Source organism: Ictalurus punctatus, chromosome 3 (assembly GCF_001660625.3).
Source record: "Ictalurus punctatus breed USDA103 chromosome 3, Coco_2.0, whole genome shotgun sequence".
Lineage (NCBI taxonomy): Eukaryota > Metazoa > Chordata > Actinopteri > Siluriformes > Ictaluridae > Ictalurus > Ictalurus punctatus.
In genome coordinates, this window is record NC_030418.2 from 24,038,115 (window position 1) to 24,060,105 (window position 21,991).

The following is a 21,991-nucleotide window of genomic DNA, read 5'->3' on the forward strand; positions in this document are numbered from 1 at the left end:
AGTTAAATGTATGTGAGACACATCTCAAGTACAAAGCTAAAATAAACTGAGACATCTGTAAATGTCGCCCCTTCATCCCCCTGGATCCTCATCAGAAGCTGACCCTGCATTCTGAGCAATTGCATTGGTGCTGATCACGGTGGCTTAGTGGTTAGCACGTCGGGGGTTCGATTCCCACCATGGCCCTGTGTGTGCGGAGTTTGCATGTTCTCGGAGTTTCCTCCCCCAGTTCAAAGACATGCGTGGTAGGCCGATTGGTATGTCCAAAGTGTCCGTAGTGTATGTGAATGTGTATGTGAGTGTGCCCTGCAATGGATTGCCACCCTATCCAGGGTGTACCCCGCCTTGTGCCCGATGGTCCCTGGGATAGGCTCCAGGTTTCCCCGTGACCCCGAAGGAAGGATAAGCGGTATAGAAGATGTATGGATGGATGGTAATGGCAGAAACACATGGGGTTTTACTCAGTGGGCTGTCATTCCAAAGGAATGTATTGTGGCTCAATATGTCTTAAGCTGAGCATTCAAAATGTTTTTTATGCTTAGACTTCCTGTCAGTGCCATATCTGTCCCAATAATTTGCAAATGTTTTTCACTCGAATGGTGGTTCATATCCACCTGTCACTGGTAGCTTTTTAGAATTTGTCTAAATGATGGTGTTATCATTTTCTCAACTACAACTCTCTTCATCTCTGGCTGAGTCACCCTCAGTCCTGATCAAGTGTTGCCTGCTAAGGTAAGATTAATACACTCTTTTTTCTACAAATGGGGAATTTATTTTATACTAACATGCTGCTCGATTAGATGATTTGAGAGGTCATCATCAAGTGTACTGTGTAGTTAATGAAGGCAGGATGCAAGTGCGTATACTGAACATGTGCTCTATTAAGGGCAAGCCATGAATCACTGCTTGAGAGCCAAACATGGATCCGAGCACAGGCAGACAGCAACAAATTAGGGTGATCGATTATTGTAAGACGGGAAAAACAAGGAAACATGAAACTACAAAACAAGGCTTAGAAATGCATGATAACATTCAATGAGAGTTTGCAACAAAACATTAAAAAAAAAAAAACAGCTCAGTATATCCTGACAAACTAATCAATGTCCAAACACAGAACAGGTGAACATAATTAGGGTTGCACTAATGTCAGGAGACAGAACTAGAACAGAAACAAAAAAACATGATGTGAAAAAATAAACAATACGACAGCAGTACTCATCACATTGGGAACTGCAACGTGCCCTGAAAGAGGGAATTCATGACAAGAAGCATTGAATAAATCTTTTATAAAGCAATACTGTGTTGTTTTTAATTGAAATAGAGAAGACACCTCACTTACCATCATGGTATGACTGTTTCAGGCTGTTGTAACTGTAATGGTTATAAATCTTATCTTATTAAGTTATTATTTTATCAATTCCTAACAGTACAATCATGAAATATTTTTAAAATCTTCCATTAAGTTTTCAATTGAGTGCTGGTGTTCCATTTGCACTGAAAATTATAATAAATAAATCACCATTCCAATACCATTTCCACTTATTTATAAAACCTGTATTTCAGCTAAATGATTGATTTTATTGCCATCAAATTAAAGTTGTAATAAAATTTGCGTTTATATTACTGTTATGATACATTAGGTATACCCTCTACAGCTTTTTCAAAGTGCCATGAATGCACTGTCAGAAAAAAAAAAACTTGCAAGATAAAGATAATAAAAAAATACAGTAACAATCTTCAGTTCACTCTTCTCGTTATCATATAAAAGACAGTCATGTAAAACAGCAAAATGTTTTCGTAAATTCTCCAGCATTGCTTTATTATATAGTTATGCAAATATATATATAGTGTTATGCAGTAAATGTTAACAGATTCACAATAGTTAAAAGTTTGTTTTAAAGCTGCAGTCACTGAATTACCATGTCAACTGTCTCAACTATCGTAAGGAGCGCTGTTAGACGAAAGGGGTGGAGCAAATTTTATATAGAACCATATAGGCCATACCGTAAATTCTTTGAATGTAATTATATTGTTTCTTTAGAAACATATAAGTAATAAAGTCAGAGTTAAGTCAGTAACAGCAATGTGTTTGTAAGAAAAACAGGGAAATGTAAGCAGATTATAGTAATATGATACTTTGTACAACAACAGCCCTAATGCTGTTAACGTACTGCCATAACTCCAACCATACAAAAACCTGCACACACTGTTTGAGATGAGCTTGACATAGAGAATTTTCATAACCATAACCAACAGATGTTGCTGCTCACTTGTTTTTGTCATCTGTGTGCTAAGTTATTAAAAACTATCTCTGGGGAAAGAAAACATGTCTGCTGGAACTTTCTGAATAATTCTGTAACACTGTTTAATCGCAGGCTAAAATGTGTTATGCAACATTAATGGAAACTGCTTCAGTAAATCGAACAACTCCCGTGATACCAGTATAGTTTTCTGTGTATACAGTTACAGTCCCCTCTGAAAGTATTGGAACGGTAAGGCCAAATCATTTGTTTTTGCTATACACTGAAGACATTTGCATTTGAGATCAAAAGATGAAATTGAGCTGATTAGTTCAGAATTGCAGCTTTCATTTCCTGATATTTAAATCTCTGGTGTGTTAAACAACATAGAACATTTCACCTCTCATTTGAACTCACCCATTTTTCAAGTGATCAATAATATTGGAACATGTGACTGACAGGTGTTTCTTGTTGGTCAGGTGTGCTCTGTTAGGCTGATTATTTAAACAATTGATAACTTTGAACAGCTAGTCTTGGTTTGAGCCCTACGTTTCACCTGTGATGACTGCATTTGTTGCTAAAAAGGATAAAATAACATGAAGATCAGAGAGCTTCAGAGAGCAAGCCCTTTTGAAGCTGAGAAAAGAAGGGGAAATCGATCAGCGCTATTGCGTAAGCGTTGGGCATAGCCAATACAACAATTTGGAATGTAATGAAAAAGAAAGAAATCACTGGTGTAATAACAACCAGACCAGAAGAACCAGAAGTCTTATAGTAAATAACACTTCATATTTGGCTGCAAATCCATTGCTTGCAATAACTGCATCAAGATGGCGGCCTATTGACATCACCAAACTGTTCCATTGTTCTTCTGTAATGCTTTTTAAGGCTTGTTTCACAGCATCTTTTAGTTGTTGTTTGTTTTGATGGTTTCTCCCTTCAGTCTCCTCTTCAGAAGATGAAATACATGCTCACTTTGGTTAAGGTCTGGTGATTGACTTGGCCAGTCTAAAACCTTTCACCCCCCCCCCCCCCCCCCCACCTGAAGTCCTTTGTTGTGTTGGCAGTGTGTTTCAGATCGTTTGTCTTGATACATGATGAACTTCCTCCCAATTAGACCAGACGCATTTCTCTGTGAAACGGAAGACAAATTGTTTCTGTAGACTTCTGAATTCATTCTGCTACTACCATCATGAGTTCCATCCTCAATAAAGATTAGTGAGGCTGTTCCAGAAGCAGCCATGTAAGCCCAAGCCATGACACTACCTCCACCATGTTTGCCCGATGAGCTTGTATGTCTTGGTTCATGAGCAGATCCTTTCTTTCTCCACACTTTGGCCTTTCCATCACTTTGTTAGAAGGTTCCACACCTTTTTTTGGCCCATCTCTGTATTTCTTTGTGAAGTCCAAACTGGCTTTCTGATTCTTACTGCTGATGAGTGGTTTGCAGTTTGTGGTATGGCCACTATATTTCGGCTCTCGAAGTCTTCTTCAAGATGTGGCTTGTGATACCTTCACCCATGCACTGTGGAGGTTGTTGGTGATGTAACAGACTGTCGTTTTTGTGTTTTTCTTCATAGCTCTCACAATGTTTCTGTCATCAACTGCTGTTGTTATCTTTGAAAGACCTGTTCCATGTCTGGTTGTTAGTACCCCTGTGGTTTCTTTCTTTTTCAGGACATTCCAAATTGTTGTATTGGCTATGCCCAATGCTTGGGCAATGGTGCTGATTGATTTTCCCTCTTTTCTCAGCTTCAAAATGGTTTGCTTTTCTCCCATAGACAGCTTTCTGATCTTCATGTTGGTTTATCCTTTTTAGCATCAAATGCAGTCTTCACAGGTGAAACCTAGGACTCAAATCAAGAGTAGTTCTTCAGAGCTATTAAATGTTTAAATAAGCAATCTTACAGAGTACACCTGGGTAACAAAGAACACCTGTCAGTCACATATTCCAATACTTTTGATCACTTGAAAAATGGGTGGGTTTTTAACACATCATAGATTTAATAGCAAAAACAATTTTATAGCAAAAACAATAGAATTGGCTTTGTCTTTCCAATACTCTCAGATGGGATTGTATATTCAGTTGCACTAGAATTCACCGTTGGATGGATAAGCTCATAACCTGAGATAATTCTACAAGCTATATATATATATATATATATATATATATATATATATATATATATATATATATATATATATATATATATATATATAGTGTGTGTGTGTGTGTGTGTGTGTACGTGTGTGTGTGTGTTTATTTATTTATTTATTTTACAATAAAAACAATAAATGTCCACAGTCTACTGTATTGCATTAAAACATGTGACCATACCTAGAGTGGATAAGTTGCATTCTACACGTTACCCTAAACTTAATTGTGCAAAAGGAGCCAAAGTTAATAATCGTCAAAAGAAAAGTTTTGGCCAGACTACAAAAACATTGGTTTTAATGAGCCTCAGCTTCCAACTGCTTGACTCATGAAAATATTTGCAGCCCAAATATGAGCTATCTTTGAGGGGAAGAGCCCACAGCTTGAGAGCCCACATAGGAAGTCATTAGGAACTATCCAGGGATGGAGATGTCGAGTTCTGTTCTGCCCTGAAGCTTATTCTGACTAATGATAATGGCCACATCAGGTCATGCTCCCTCCTCCCTGTACAAACACACACACACACACATCCACACACCATCAAGCAGAAAACAGCTCTCAGGGCTGCACTAAGCTGCCAATTTCCCCTGTTCCTCATCCCGTGTTCATATTTCATATTGGTCGTGCACTGAGAGAAGATATTCAATGGTCGTGCCATGAGACAAGAAACTCAGTGCTGCATGTTTGTGCCGCAGTAATTAAAGCAAGGATCTGGCAAGCTTGAATGAAGAGTCGTATGTTTTCGTGAGATAATGAGAGTCAACAGTAAATATTGTCTGATTTCTTCTACTTGCCGAACATCACCGGTTAGATGACACGTAAGAGTGTCTAGTTCAGCGAGGAAGAACATGGGTCCTGTGGTGAGGATCTTCTAATGAGTACAATATCTGTTGTTTATGCATCTCTGGCAGGTGCTTCAAACATAAGACATTTTTAAAGTATGGGAACTCTGGAAGCGAGAACAAAGCAGAGCACTTTCTAATGTCTTCCTGACAGCACTAATAAATGTTCCCTTCCAGAAAGTACATCCCACTTAAAACATGTATTGTTGTATGAAACAAGATTCAACCAAAATCTAATCAACCTACCAGAACCTGTAGAGAAAATTGGGTCTAGGTAGTATAGCTTGAAAGACACTGTATACCATGATACTGAACATCACCTGTGAGATTTGTGAGTATGAGTTTTCATATTCTTGGGCTGATTTATGTAATTACTGACAATTTTATAGTTATATTTTTAGATGTTACATTGTCATTATATTATCTTGGCATTTTCCTGTATGGCATTTTATTATCAGGGGTGTGTGTTCAGAAAGAACATTTCCCGTTTCTTGTTCCTTCTCAGGCAGTCAGAAAGTGTCAGGATTGTCACTGAATAAATGTGCAGGGAGGTGCAGTCATATTTGTCATTAATTATGCATACTGAGGTGATGTGATTTTCATAAGCTCTTCGTTATTAATCACAGTCCCAAGCACAAATGCCCACAGACACAAAACAGTGTCGTGCCAGTGCATGATGGGTAATCTGAATGCAGCGACTCGTGAAAAATTCAGCCTGGCTCACGTGGATTTGAGGTTCACTGAAGCTTAGACAAACACAGAACAATACCAAGCATCCTCAAAATAAAATCATTTGCACCAATGAATCCATCCATAAATCACTTTTATATAAATAAATGAAAACTATTGAAGAAGTACTACATGTGCATATTGCAGCTACAGTACAGTATATTACAGAAGAATTCCTGGACATGAAATTATTGTCAAGGATATATCTATTTGACTTATAATTTTCTTCTATAATTTATATAGCTGAAATCAGAGCATTCTTACTGGATGATGAGACAAATGTGTAGGTCAATAATGCAGGTAGCCAGATATGTTCCTCCATAAATCACAGCACTGTGTAGCATCTGTGTCTAAATGAAATCCCTAATCAGTTAAGGCATCTCATTGTAATCAAGCAGTCAGTCTACATATACAGACCCCCCACTGACACAAACAGAAAGCTCTTTAAGGGCAGTGTACTTGCACAAACACTAAAAAAGAAAACCTGATATTCTGTTCCAACAACTCATTACAAAAACAAACCTGAACTACATTTCCAAGTAGGACCCCTGTCATGAATTACAGTCCTCTAAAACTTAATTCTTGTTAAAAGAATTGCTGATTCAAATCTGCATTTATTACTGAAGGTGTAGTCTTATGTTGTTTAGCAACTATACTGTTGTGTATCTATCTATCCCTGTCCTGTCATGAGCTTCTCTTTGCAACTATTCCTCATGGCCAATGTTATGAATGTGCAGATGCAAGTGAAGGATAGAGTTTATTAAAGAAACATTTATGGAAATTAAAACCGAAGGGTAAGGCAAAATCCAAATCTGAAATAGGCAAACAGCTGGGTGATGCTAATTAGGGCAATGCAGAGTCCAAAACCAAACCAAATCGAAACCAGAGTATACCAATACAAGAAATAATGCTAAACTCACTAATAAACCAAACTCACAGTATTAGCATTAGACTATATTCAAACCTTACTGGATTATTACAGTCACAAGAGAATGAGAAAACCTATCTAGGTGATCCTGGACTAAATACCACATTTTCATAATCAGCATTTTCTGTCCATACCCTGCAGCTCATAACTAATGTGTTTTGAAATAGACCTTTAAAACAATGTGACATTCATTATGAATTCAAATATATTAGAAATGTTTTGCGAAAGCTAAATATAGCAGACAATTGATCAAAACTAGCAAAAATGTCTTTACTGCAACAGCTCAGAGTGTTAAGTGTTAAGGCAGGTATTACAGTAAGGACATATAAATATTCCACTGCTGGGACATTAAAGTGTCTGTATTTGCAGAAACACCCTAATATTGTTTGTGTCTCACCATATAGGGATATTTGGGGGCATTCTCTAGGTGTGTATATGTGTGTGTTAATAGATGTGATGAGTTTTTACAGCCAAGGATCAGCTAATTAGGAACAGTAAGTGTCCATGACACTATATTTAGATTTGTTGTTCCACTGCAGTCAAACCAAGACATGTGCCTCCCTCTGTTTTCCACCTAAATGACTATATGACATCTTAGAATTCTGTGTACTCAAATTATTATCATAAGCTTGCACCGATTTCTCTTTGTGTGCTGACAAAACCCTCCCTCTGTTGTCTGCTGTCTAAGAACGTTTGGCTGAAAGGTTCAACCAAACCCCAAGACAACAACAAAGGAACTGAAGAAGAACTGGTTTTGGAGGCATCAGGTACCAAATATGTACATCCACCATTATTTGAGTCCTACATCACCATGGCCTGAAAGGCTTTCATGCATTAATGACGCCCCAAGTATTCCAAAACAAGCATAAAAAAACCAGACTGCAGTTTGTAGATGATCACCAGGAAGAAGGCCTAGCCTTTTGAAGGGCAAAAAACTGTTTGGCCATAATAATCTGCACTACTTGTGGAGGGAAAAGAGTGAGGCTTTTAGTCCGAAGAACACCATCCCAAATGTGAAGCATGGGAGTTGCAGCGTTATGCTGTGGGGGTGTTTTGATGGAAAAGGGACTCGTGCACTTAGATGCTTAAATAGATGGCATCATGAGGACAGAGGATTATCTAGAAATACTAGATTTTTACAGCCCAGCTAATTAGGATCAAAGCAATGGATGTGACTCAACAAACAGTAACTGTCAATGACACTATATTTAGAGCTGCTGTTCCACTGCAGTCAAACCAAGACATGTGCCTCCCTCAGTTTTCCACATAAAACACGATACGTCTGAGACTTCTGTGTACTCAAATTACTACCATCAGCTTGTACTGATTTCTCATCGCATGCTGAAGAACAATACGGTTTAATGGCTGGCCTTCAGACCACACTCTCTTTTCAGTTTGGGTAGGGACACAATCAAATGATCAGTCATTTTCTCTCTGAATTTTTAATGATGCTTTGGAATTGAAATGTCAACATGAACACAAGGCCTAGGGTAATTGTCAGCTCCATATTTATCACATAAACATTAAAGTGTGAGCATTATTTGATCTCTTCATTTCAATGTCAGGGTGATACACCGGCAGCATTCTGAGACACAGACATAGCAAAAACAAAACAAAAGAAAAAAAAGCTTCAGATTACAGAATATTAAATACTGAATATTGCAGTTGAACTGGCTGAGTGTACTGGTGTGTGTATTTTGGTGTCTGCTGTAGGTATAGTTGCATATGTATTTAAGGATATACTTATCTGTTGAATCTATACAGGTGGGTTTACTTATTATCCTTCAAATTGGCCTTTCCTGAACCCATCTATTTAAAAAAGAAACTGTTCGCTATTTTTATGAGTTCCTAACAAGATAGAGACCTCAATGATCAGTGAGTATGATCAAAAACGTACGCTTCATTTCTCAGTGTTCCCCCGACGCTTCAACGTTGCACGGTTGATTGCATTAGAATGAGCTGGTGTGTTGTGGGAGCAGGTCAAATCGATAAAGGCATGTAGCAGATGTTTTTTTTTGTTGTTTTTATTTGAACAGGCTCTTGCATCTCAGCTTCACTGTGTCTGCAGAGCCCGAGCTGACAGAATCACTGTGCTAATTTTTCTGCTCAGCTTAGTAGTGCTCGTTTATTTTAGGAACTGTGATCCATACACTCATTCACCAATGGTAAGCTCTGTAATCAGGTTTCACTGCTTCTCTCCTCGCTGGGAATTGTCTACTCCCTTTTGTTGGGAGTGCACAACCTCTGTTTTTCTGCAATTAGTGCCTTGGCAGGCTGAAAGACTCTTTAATGTTATAGCACTCAGCCATAAACGTGAGTAAGTACATCCTGATATCACTGTGCAAGAAACCATTCTAGCATGTTTTCTATCAACCCTAATCTCTGGTGCTTGTCAGACTGTTTTTATAGTCTTCAGAAATACAGACACATAAATAAATACATATATACATATATACACACACACACATATAATATATATATATATATATATATATATATATATATATATATATATATATATATATATATATATATACACACACACACACACACACATATATATATATATATATATACACATACATATATACATATATATATATATATATATATATATATATATATATATATATATATATATATATATATATATATATATATGAAACTAGAAAATTTAAATAATCCTTACAATCCTAATCATGATTTCAATTTAGTTTTATTTACATTTATTTATTTATTTATTTATCAGCTTGAAATTAAATAACAATAAAACAAAATATAGCCTAATAGAATAGAACAGAATTCGTTTATTGTCCTCATACACAGTACAACACTTCTGGAGCGATAACCTCAGCCACTGTTGAGGAAAAATAGCAAAAAATACTTATAGTAAAACACACACCCACACACACTCGTATGAAAATGCATATACCCATGTATGCATACAGTCACATACACACTCACATCAATTGCACAGTTATTGCACTGGTTATTGTATTGTACATGTATTTACTGCACTGGTTAGTGTATTGTACATGTATTTATTGCACTGGTTAGTGTATTGTACATGTATTTATTGCACTGGTTAGTGTATTGTACATGTATTTATTGCACTGGTTAGTGTATTGTACATGTATTTATTGCACTGGTTTACTGTATTGTACATGTATTTATTGCACTGGTTCAGTGTATTGTACATGTATTTATTGCACTGGTTAGTGTATTGTACATGTATTTATTGCACTGGTTTACTGTATTGTACATGTATTTATTGCACTGGTTAGTGTATTGTACATGTATTTATTGCACTGGTTTACTGTATTGTACATGTATTTATTGCACTGGTTTACTGTATTGTACATGTATTTATTGCACTGGTTTACTGTATTGTACATGTATTTATTGCACTGGTTCAGTGTATTGTACATGTATTTATTGCACTGGTTTAGTGTATTGTACATGTATTTATTGCACTGGTTTAGTGTATTGTACATGTATTTATTGCACTGGTTTACTGTATTGTACATGTATTTATTGCACTGGTTAGTGTATTGTACATGTATTTATTGCACTGGTTAGTGTATTGTACATGTATTTATTGCACTGGTTAGTGTATTGTACATGTATTTGTTGCACTGGTTTAGTGTACTGTACATGTATTTATTGCACTGGTTAGTGTATTGTACATGTATTTATTGCACTGGTTAGTGTATTGTACATGTATTTGTTGCACTGGTTTAGTGTACTGTACATGTATTTATTGCACTGGTTTAGTGTATTGTATATGTATTTATTGCACTTGTTTAGTGCATTGTACATGTATTTATTGCACTGGTTTAGTGTACTGCACATGTATTTATTGCACATGTATTTATTACACTGGTTTAGTGTACTGCACATGCTAAATATTGCACGCACAGAGCTGCTAAAGAAGTCTATCTTCCACCAACTGATAAGAAAATTCAACTGGTGGTTTACAACACTAATCAAGATTTTAATACAGTTATTACCTACACTATTTTCCTCCCAAAAAGGTTCCATCTAGCACACTAAAATGTTCTTTGATTTATCCAGCTGTAGAACCCTACAACAGAGAATGTATGCTTTTAAAATATATTCCAAGTTCAACCCATTTAAAATTTACCTTTCATGAAGTTTTACCTTTCTTCTGAGTATAGAATCCCAATCAGGATTACTATCAAATAATTACCCCCATAATCTTCTCGAAGTTTAAAGTTCTACTCTACGGTCTCAACTGTCTGCTGCACCGTATTGGCCCTGTCAAAATCTCAAACTAGCACTGCTGTTCTTCTGAGGACTGGGAATGGGTTATATAGTGTGCCATCATGCTCTCAACCCTCACATCCGATCTCCCAGACAGACGCCTGTGTACTGCTGCAGGGGTAACAGAGCACAGCACACAGGTGCATCAGTGTGAGAGTGAATATGTGTGTGCAGGCTGTTAACATCAGTGGCAGCTTTTTGTAGCTGTTGACAAGCTTTCTGAACCAGGAGGCTATGCCAGGAGTATTTATCGTGTTTACTTCTCAGTAGTTCACTGCACCATTCAGGCAGATGATAACCTGACTATAGCAGAGAACCTAATTGAACAAAATAAAAGATACATACATACACAGCAATCTCTCTCATTCTAACTCTGAAAGGAGAGCTGCCCAATTTTAGACAGCTATGTACAGTAACTATAATGTGAATTGAAATGTAAATATAAATATGAATATCTAGTAGTCCACTTGTAATGTAGTAAGACACTTTTTCTGTCATTTAATATACTTCTAGTACATATATCTACATTTATTTACACATTAAGTCTTTGGATTTAAATATATATAATGTGTGCGTGTATATATATATATATATATATATACACAAATATATATATATATATATATATATATATATATATATATATATATATATATATATATATATATATATATATATATATTAAAATATATATATATATATATATATATGAACAAAATGTGTTTTCTTAAGCATAAACAATATGTTTATAAAACAAAATTGATAGTGAAAAAACTATTGGGACACTACAAATTAAATATAGCATAGAGACAAGTCATTAGGTTTTTGCAGCATTGTGGTTAAATTTTGGCCCATTCCTTTTACCAAATCATCTTTAATTCCCCAAGATTACAAGCGCCCCTCTGATGGACTTGCAATTTCAAAATTCTCTAAATATATAAATAAAGTCAGGATATTGGCGAGGTCATCAAGCACTTTTACCTTCTTTTTTAGAAACCAATCTTGAGTTATTTTGGCTGTATGTTTGGGCTCATTAACTTGTTGAATCAGCCCTCTTCTCCCCAGATTCACTTTCTTTGCCAGTGAGATGAAATTCTTCTCTAATATATCCCAGTACACCACTCCATTCATGTTTCTTTGTATGACATGTAATGCCCTGGTATTGTTTGCAGAGAAGCAGCCCCATATCATGATACTCCCACCTCTGTACTTTACCGTGGGTACGGTGTTCTTGGGATTATATGCACAACCCTATTTTTGTCTTTTGTTCTGATGGATCTAAATGCTTGTGTGCAGAATTTAGACATGCATCTCTGTGCTTTTGTAGCAGACGTGTTTTGCATGGGGTGTAGAATTGGATATTGCAGTGCAGTTGATTGCTTATTGTTCTCTGTGTAACTGTTGTTCCTGCTGCTTTCAGGTCACGCTGCAAGTCTTTTCATGACTATTGGCTTCTCTCTTACCTTACCTTACTTATCATTAGTCTGAGAGCCTTGTGACATCTTGTGCAAGCATGATTAGTTGTGGTTCCATGAACTTTCCAACTGCATATTATCAAACCAATTGTACTAACAGGGATGTTAATGGTCTTCGCTATGGCTCTGTAGCTTTTTTAGCTCTGTATACTTATTTCCCCTCACGGTACCTGGGGAACTGGCTACTGTCTGGCAGTCCCTGAAGAAAGGTTAGTATTTTGGGGTTAGTGCACTTGATGTACGTGGTGACATGCACTCAATTCATGGAATAATTTCCACATTAACTCATTACAAGTCCCATGTACTAAGAGCGCTTGCTGGCTAGTGGCCTTCAGGCTTCATCTTGAGGGGTCAAAGCCACAGGCACAAATGAGGGTGCCAAATCTTTCCCCTTTTGAAGGAAGCTGCCATTTTGATCTGACTATCAAAATTAAGGCTTTGGCCTTGCTGGCTAACTCAGAGCCACAAGTAGGACTCATTGGCCTAGTTGCTGAAATCTGTGTAACGTGGGTAGGATCAGCGGTTTCCACATTTTTCAGTTATTAATGACATGCTGTATGGAGAAAACCGGGACACTCAAACGGGAGAAACTGTGACCTAGTTATTGGTCCCAAAAACATCAGAGAAGTGCTTTTCCACACGGCTCATTATAACCCCATGGCCAGGCACACATGGACAAATAAAACACTGCACTGATTAATGGCCCACTTCTATTGACCTAGCCATTTGTGGTGATATGTCAGTGGTATGCATCTTGCAACAACATGTCAGCTGGTGAATCTGCCAGCCACCCCAAAACATGCCATTTCACCCTCTTTCCCTTATCATAATCTCCTTTAAAAAAGAACTGGAATGGATCTTGTGACGCTATGAGATATCACTTTGTATTAGTTCTCATGAACTATGTGACATGGGTTCCTAAAGAAGTGTGTCTGTGGACATAAAGAGTGTGCCCAAGGCTCTAACTGATAAGGGCACATCATTTATGTCACTTCCAATATGTAAACTGTACAAATTGCAGGAATTAAAGCAATCCAATCCAGCATCTACCTCTCCCAGACTGGTGGGTTAGTAGAGTGCTTCAATATGATTTGAAGATGATATACGGAATTAGGATAAATGGGATAGAAGCCCTATTATTTGTGGTCCGGGAGATGTAGCAGAAGTTTTTTGAGCTATAATATGTGCAGGAGCCAGGAGGGTTGTTGAACAAAATTAAAGCCAGCTGAAAAGATGGTCCAACACCCAGCAAAATGAAGTTCTGTACATCCTGTACCTGTGATCAAAACTCCACATCCAGGGTCACTTATTGCAGGAGCATTTGCTCAGCAGCTCTATGACGTTCCCCACAGACACGATTTGTGCTAGGAGTTTATTCCATATCACTGGCTCAAAATTACTCACCCAGTTGACTTGATGACCCTTCAATATGAGGCAGCGAGTTGTGGAAGTCAATTATGATGTATTGCAAATGCTTAACTTTCATCAGATTTAACACATCAGTCTGCTTAAACAGTGGCGGCTGGGAGTGTTAGATTCGATGGGTGAAGATGCAATATCTGCATTTCCACTTGGTCATGGGCAGATGCATTCCAAATTTGATAAGACTGCTGCAATTGCAGCCGGCCCGTACCCCAAAAGCAAAAAGGAAGTGAGATAGATACTGAGGATGGTGGGTTATTATCACAGGAATGTGCCTGTTTAATCAGACCTCACCACTGGCACCCTAATCACTCTCCTGACTTTTCTTTCCCATTGGATTTCCATATTGACCCATCAGACAGTGGGCTGGGGGCTGTTCTGTCCCAGGGGGTGGACAAGGAGCACCTCCCAGTGTCCTTCCACCCTTTGTTTGGACCACTTTCCCCTGCAATGGCTCCACATTTCAGCCCTAGGTAGTGGACATTGAGCACCACCCAGTGCCCTTCCACCTTCTGTTCAGACCACACTCCCCTTCACTGGCTTTGCTACATGATGGATGTTAGCATGCTAGAAAGCATCATTCATTGGTATCTGGTGTTATAGCATTCACAGTGGTCCACAGGTCGGGGACATGCATTGTAATGGATGACTTTTTCTCTCTGATGAGATGAGTGGGAGTTTTTCATAGGCTAGATGGTGGGGGATGTAGATGCTTGGAGGAGATGATTCTGAGGGAAAACTGACCAAAGTGGAAGATTGAGAGGTGAGTGCTGCTACTGTGTAATAACACAAATAGTAGTAGCTAACTACCAAACAGCTGAGTGAATGAAGCTAACAAGACTAGCAATGTAAACAGGGGAATCTACCTTGATGTTGGTGGGCACCACAGAGGTCCTAGCATTCTAGGAAAGGGAATGATGGCTATATGACAGAGGTATTATTTGTAAATACTATGTACATAAGTCACTGTCCTAGAAGGTCTTGACATGTATATGCATGCACACACGAAATGATTCAGGCAATTTTCACTGCCCTGGTCCTGATGTTTAAGATGGTTAAAATAGAACATAGCTACATGATACACTCTAACAGGAGTCAGAACTTTTGGATTTGATTTGGATTACATAAAACGTGCATGTATACAAATACACAACAGAGTGCTGAGTTTAGGGTGCATACAAAACAATTGTTTCTGACTTGATGAACTCTTCACATGTAAGCAAAGTCATTGAGCTGTATGTTTGGTGTCTAGACCAAATTTGGCAACTGACTCTGCTCTGAATGCATTATGATTACATATCCAATGTTAGCTCCTCTTAATATACAGCTTAAACTCTGAAATCCTGAACTCTGTCAGTTGCATCCTGCATTTTTGTGGCCCACTGAGTGATACCTTTTCTATTTCCAGTCACAGAAGTGGTTCTGTTAAACCCTTTCCGTATCCAGCTCTCCTCCAGCTAGCACAGACATGAAGACATGACTGCAAGTGTTCCTGAGCCACTAGCTAGTAGCAGCAGTATAATTATTTATTCATTCTGTTTACATGCTCCCCCTGCTACCAGGGGAACACCAACCCCCCAGACCTGACATCCTGACTGGCATTAAATTTCACGTCACAGAGCAGGAGAGAGAAATCTCTCTTGTCATGCAACATGAGAGGTGTTTAGCTCACAAAACTGCTATGGAGAGAGTAAAGTACCTCAGTTTCATTTTCAGTGTCTGAGAGGTAAACGATTTTCATAACGCAGCACTTTAGCCTCTGGGCCACAACATTCTGACCCTGCACCGTGCCTAAAAAAAATCTAGTACTTCATGTGAGCAGTGAGAGTCGAGTAAGCCACAAAACGACCTGCTTCATATCACCCGTGACGGATTCGTGACAACTGCTTGGCGATGGTGATGCTTTTCAATCAGCAACACTGAAGTGGAGGCAATTACAGCATAGCAATTACAATTACTGAATGAGCTCTCTCATCGGCAACTGAAACGAAAACCATCATCGCAATAAGTGTGCCGATAAAAATATTAATATGCTTGCAGTGAAATAACAGCTTGTGGTGTCAAAGCTTCCCAGGAAAGCATGGAAGAACCGAAACGTCTCAATTCTTCCACAAGCTTCCTCATTGCACAGCCATATTCAAAACACATCTATAATAAATATAGTTCAACATGTTTATTGCACAGACAGACGGTAACATCACTCTTCCTAATTCGGACACTGATACATGAAAATGATTCATTAACAATTAAGCTTAACGAGTCACATACGAAGCAGGCCACTACTGAATGTATACTGTGTAGAGCATAAGTAATTGAGCTTTGCTTTTGTTATTTTAGTTCTGTATTTTTTTAAAGTATTATTTAAGTAATCAGTATGAAGTTTTAAAATCAGAGTCAGAGATTTTTTTTATTCAGTACTAAGGTCTCTCCAATCATGTTAACTAGTAATACAGAAAACACACATTTTTTTACTGTATGCATTTATGCAGCTTGCATGTATGTGTTCTGGGGTCACTACTTTATGGAGAACATTGAAGAGAGGGGCTTTACTTGTTTGTATGTTTGTTTGTTTCTAATTTTAGATTCCCCGCATTCCCCTGCATTAACATTTTCAGCCTTGAAGACCACTGATGAATTTCATTATAGGATAATTGGCCTGCAGCACAGTTCTTTAATGAAGTTAGGAAAAGAAGTGAAATTATTTTAGTTTCAGGGAGGGGGAGGGGGGGTTTCTTCAATGGTTAGAAACAAGGATTAAATTATATTAGACAACAGCATGCCTGAAATAATAACATCCATGTATACCTACATTATGTAACCTAAAAAAGAATTGGATATGCTATTTCTGGTGGTTATTTGTGCAGCCACCCTAAATGGCCCATGTTGTTCGGTATGTGCAGGGGGAGAGGTGAGCAAAGGAGCATGGAGAGCTGGTGACTGAAATTCTGCCAGAGGCCAGACTAAACAGAGCATCATAACACCACACAGGCAGGAATAGATAACGCCATCACACTGTGAAAGAAAGCTCCCTGTCACACTCTCGCTCTCTCTCTCTCTCTCTCTCACACACACACTCTCTGTAGGTGTGCGTGTGTGTGTGTGTGTGTGTGTGTGTGTGTGTGTGTGTGTTTTGCCTGCCTATATGCTTGAGTGTAAGTGGCAAGGCGGGAATAGTAAAACAAAGAAAGTCATTGGGCAGGTTAATTAAAGTTAATGAGAGGGGGGGGGGGGGGGGGGCAAGTGAAAGTAAGTGAGAGCAGAGAATGGGAAAGTGTGAAAGAACTCTAAGTGAGATGTTAACAGCTCCATACCTGACCCATGGAAGTCAACACCTGCACATTTCTACTTCTAATCATCCTTTCTGGCACAGACTCGTTTCTAATTCTGACTCCAGATTTGATTAACAAATCCACTCTCTTGTGGATCAAATCAAGGAAATTTCTAAACTTAAATAAGGTTTGCCTCTCAGGGCCTTGAAAAAGTCATTCATACCTTCATCCTGTGTTGTTAACATCATTTCCTGTATATACTGTACCATGCTAAAGTCTTAGGCAACCTAAATTTTTTATACAAATTTTGTCTTGATGTTTATTTTATGACTTCCGCATTATTGGGTCAGTAAAAAAAAAAAAAAGTGTACTATGTATATACTTTAAAAGGCCAAGCTATCAAAACAATGTGAAGAAAAATGAAGAATTCTACCAGAAAGCTTGTTACATAACTGATATGCTCCAAACCGAGCGCCAACTCCCAGACAGCTGCTTCCTTGCCAACGTAATGGTGGGCTATCATTATATCATATTATGGCTTAGTCTATAGTTATCATCCTTAATTATTTCATTATTAGATTATCTCCTCCACTTACCATAGATCTGCTTCTTCTTTCCCTCTTCCTCCTGTTTTCTCTTTCTTTTCTGGATTCTCTTCATTTTGAAAAGCATGACAAAATTAATTTGTACCTACATGCTAGTTTCACATAATAGCAAGATGATAGTGCCCTTTAGAAGGGGTTCTTGGTGTACCATTGTACATTAACCACTGGAAGTTTTGGGAGGTGTTCTGTACTTTGAGATTTGACATTTTCATGGACTTATGCTGTAACTACACAGTTGATGAAAAGCAGTATGCCAAAAGGAGTAGCATGTGCAAATTCTCAATATTCATAAAACTGCAGGTGAGAAATACCTGAATGAGCTACTGCTTCCACTGAGATTCTGCAGTATGGAAGCAATGGACACTGCACTATCCTATAAGGAAATGGGACTAGTGCAAAAGAGCTGTCAGAGTCAAAAATGGCGGCAGGCAGCGTGTTGGCTCTTTAGAAGTTGTAGGTCACATGACAATGTCAAGATGGCGGATGTACCACGTCTAGATTGTATTCGTGCTACACACTTATACTGATCAATATGTACTGTATCAACTGCTGAGCAGTAGGTACTGACGCGAAAGCAGTAGGTACTGTTACAGCACACTATTTCGAATGTAGCCTTAGTGTTAGTGTTATTTTCTATATAATGGTTTCCTTGTGGCTAGCTTGGAGTTGGTTTTCCCTATCTAACATTACTAGCCTTTATTAACAATCATTCACTGCATTGTTCACTACATCATCCCTATGATCTTCCATTGTGTATTTTCATCCCTCTCTCTGCTGGGTTGGTTTTGTCACATTGTCTCCTCTGAGTATTCTACACCTCCAACTGTCTGCCCAACTACTGGGCCTGTGGATACATGCCGCTAGCATGGATCCATGGTTTTCACTTGCCATACCATGTGCTGCTCATTTCTGAGTATGCTAATTAGCTGGATTTCCAGTAAACTAAAGGTTTTGGGTTGGAGTCAGTTTTCCCTCTATACAACAGACCCCATGTTTCTTCGCACTTGGGTCAGATGGCCTTCCAATCAGTTCACATCAACCACCAGATCCTGCAGATATTTTTTCTTATTACAGAATCTGCTCAAGTTTTTATACAAGCTCTAGTTATTTCTAGACTTGACTGCTAGAACTCTATCCATGCTCATCTTCCTTCATACTGCTTCCTGTCTGGTTCCTAACCTCTCAAAGTGACCCCACCACTGAGGTCTCTCCACTGGCTTCCTTCAAAGTTCTCATCTTTGCATTCAAGGCATCAAAAGGCTCTGCACCACATTATTTATGCACTCATGCATGCTAACTCAGTTCTTCAAACTCAGGGCACCTGACATATCCTCCTCTGAGATCTATACATGACTGCAATACAGGATCTTGTTGCTTAGTGTCCTGGCTCCTTACTGTTGGAATGAGCTTTCACCTCCACTCAGAATGACTTCCTTTTTACAGAGGTCTAAAGACCTTCCTCTTCCATTATCTAGGAGAACATTTTGACAGTTTCATGTAAAGCTTAAGGGTGACTAAACCTTTGTAGTGCCAAGGTGTACAAATTTGGTGGCCATGGATCTGATTGGATGATTAGTATTTGTGTAACTATATCATCCATGTGACCAGCTATGTTTTAATTATCTACAGTACTTTTAAAACCTATTTAACAGGTGCTTTATGAATAAAATGTTTTTACAATTCATATGTAATTAGACTGTAGCATTTAAAAAAAAATTGCTCTGTAATGAGACTTTTAAAACTTTCCTCCAAGGGTTCACCGACAGTAATGTGGTCAATTTGTCGTTAACAATTCTTAGGAAGATATATGATCTATAGAGTAAATAGAGACATCAAGATATAAATAGCTCAGATGTCTAATGAAAGCATGTTATGTTCCTTTTTGCCCACTTTTCTGTATGGAGCATGAGGTGTAATCACTTCTCCGGTCATGCAGAACAGTAATGTAATATGCAACAGTTAAGACTGTCATTAGAATTTGATGAGAACAAAAATAATTCCCTTGCAAAGTATTCCGGTTTTAAGATTTTTTTAAAAGATTTTTTTTTGTTTGTTTTAATCAGGATGCAGATAGAAGGGTGGAATCAACACAGGCCCTTCAGCAGAGTAGCTTATTTCAGTTATTTATAATATTTCACTGTATAACCTGGCTGTTAGACCTTGGATTAGCCCAGTGCATCTTTTGAAATTAAAGTCATTTCTCTCTAGCCAACCATTATGACCAACACTGGCTGATTCCCTGTTTCCAATGCTTTGGGTTAAACTTGGTCAGAACACAGAAATGAACCGAAACACCTTAAATGCCTACAGAAACCACAGGTTCAGTTTTATTTAGCCATCAAGAAATTAATCAGCCCAGACAGGAACTCAGATCCATACCACAAAGGAGAAAAATGATCTGTCTAGGCATATATATGTCAAGATGTACTGAAGTTGATATTGTGATCACTGATATCGATATATATACATACACTATATATAGATAGATAGATAGATAGATATAAATATAGATCAGAAGCACACATCTTTCAATAAAAGGAAATTGTGTGAAATGGCTCTGGGTCTACACTCTAACTAAATGGGTCATTACGTTTTTTCATCCCCATTTATCCTATAACTCTCTTTCCAGTTGAGTTGCACAATCAAAAACCTACTAAGTTGTGACGTCTTTTTTTTTGAGGCAAAATCAAAATTCTAATCAAGATGCGTACATCCAGTTCAGTGAAAATGCAACAGACTGTAAGCCAGCAAAATGATTTGACTTGAGGAAAACAAAGCACATGAGTAAAAGCACCCAATCAATCAACGCTCAAATAGTCTTTTTCAGCATGATGAAATCCCCAAGCTCGTCAAGTAGCCCTGTTTTGACAGATTTAACTAATCCCCCTTAATTAATCAGTTAGCTGCCTAATAATTCATGGTACTCTGCAGCATAAGCCATGCATACGAAAAGAATGCAATATAGCTCAATTAAGCAGTTAACCACGGTTGGAGAGATATCTGAGGATAAATCATGAATGTTTTCCATGCCATAAAGCATGGAAGTGTGGCAATGTAAGTAGTCATTAGGAAGGAGACAGCAGGCACAACATTAGTAGCCTGATTGATCTTTTCTGGACCAGGATCAGGGCAGTTACTTGTGCTACTTGAAAACTACTCTAATATGTTGCATGGTTGAAGTTATTTTTAAGCATTCTGCAATGTGTTCAGTGTGTGAAGAATCTGCCAGGGTTGTATTTTAAGGAAGACGTATGGAGAGATGTGTGAAATGCATGCATGCATGCATGTTAATTAGATGTCAATTTGATGAAGTTATTATTAAACCATTCGTCCTGCAGAAGTGAAGGAAATAGCAACTCCACAGAGCGCACGTGCGTGGTCAAAACGCGTCGGGATCAACGCAGGGTGATTGATGTAAGGAGTTTAAGCGATCGATCTACTACTTACCGTCCTCTTTCTCGTCGAAGACCGGTCTCTTAGAGGAGCTATTCGCGCCCATCCTCTTCTTCCACTTGGCCCAGTGAAACATTGAGGCTCAGATGGCATTCCTCGCCCGGTGCGGAACTAAACAGCGCGTTGGTGCCGCTACAGTCCGAGCTCGAGCATCTCTTCTCCACGAGCGGAAATAACGCCCTGGTACCGAGTTTGGTGAAGAAACGAACTGAAAGGAAAGACGAGCGGCGAGAAGGAAAGAGCGAGCAGAATGGAAGTGAAGTGGAGTGCTGGGCTGCTTTCTCTGAGTGGTGATCTCTGAAGCGCTTCTCCTCTCAGCGACACTCAGCCCCTCCTCTGCTGCTCCAGCCACTTTAACCTATTACAATCCCACTTCCGCCACTGGAACCTGGGAAAAACACCCACACTCATCATTTGACACATGAACTCGTCATTTGGTTAAACTTTCTTATTTTCTTTCTTATTTTTTTAATACAGTCCAATTAGTTTAATCTAAAATATCCATGCTGAAAAAAACCCCACAATATAAACCATCTTAGGATGTTTACCCCCCCCCCCCCCCCCCCCCCCCAGCTCAAACAAACCATCT

General features: G+C 38.4%; 1 protein-coding gene across 1 annotated transcript in view; it reads right to left on the reverse strand.

Moving 5' to 3' along the window:
• The window catches only part of LOC108263744 (serine/threonine-protein kinase 32C), a 100,662-nt gene extending 78,896 nt beyond the window's left edge, over positions 1–21,766 (reverse strand). Inside the window, exon 1 of the mRNA XM_017464842.3 lies at positions 21,397–21,766. Within this exon, the coding sequence (XP_017320331.1) occupies positions 21,397–21,478 (82 nt within the window). The 5' untranslated portion in view covers positions 21,479–21,766. The remainder of the gene's footprint in view (positions 1–21,396) is intronic.
• Positions 21,767–21,991: the final 225 nt, after the last annotated feature.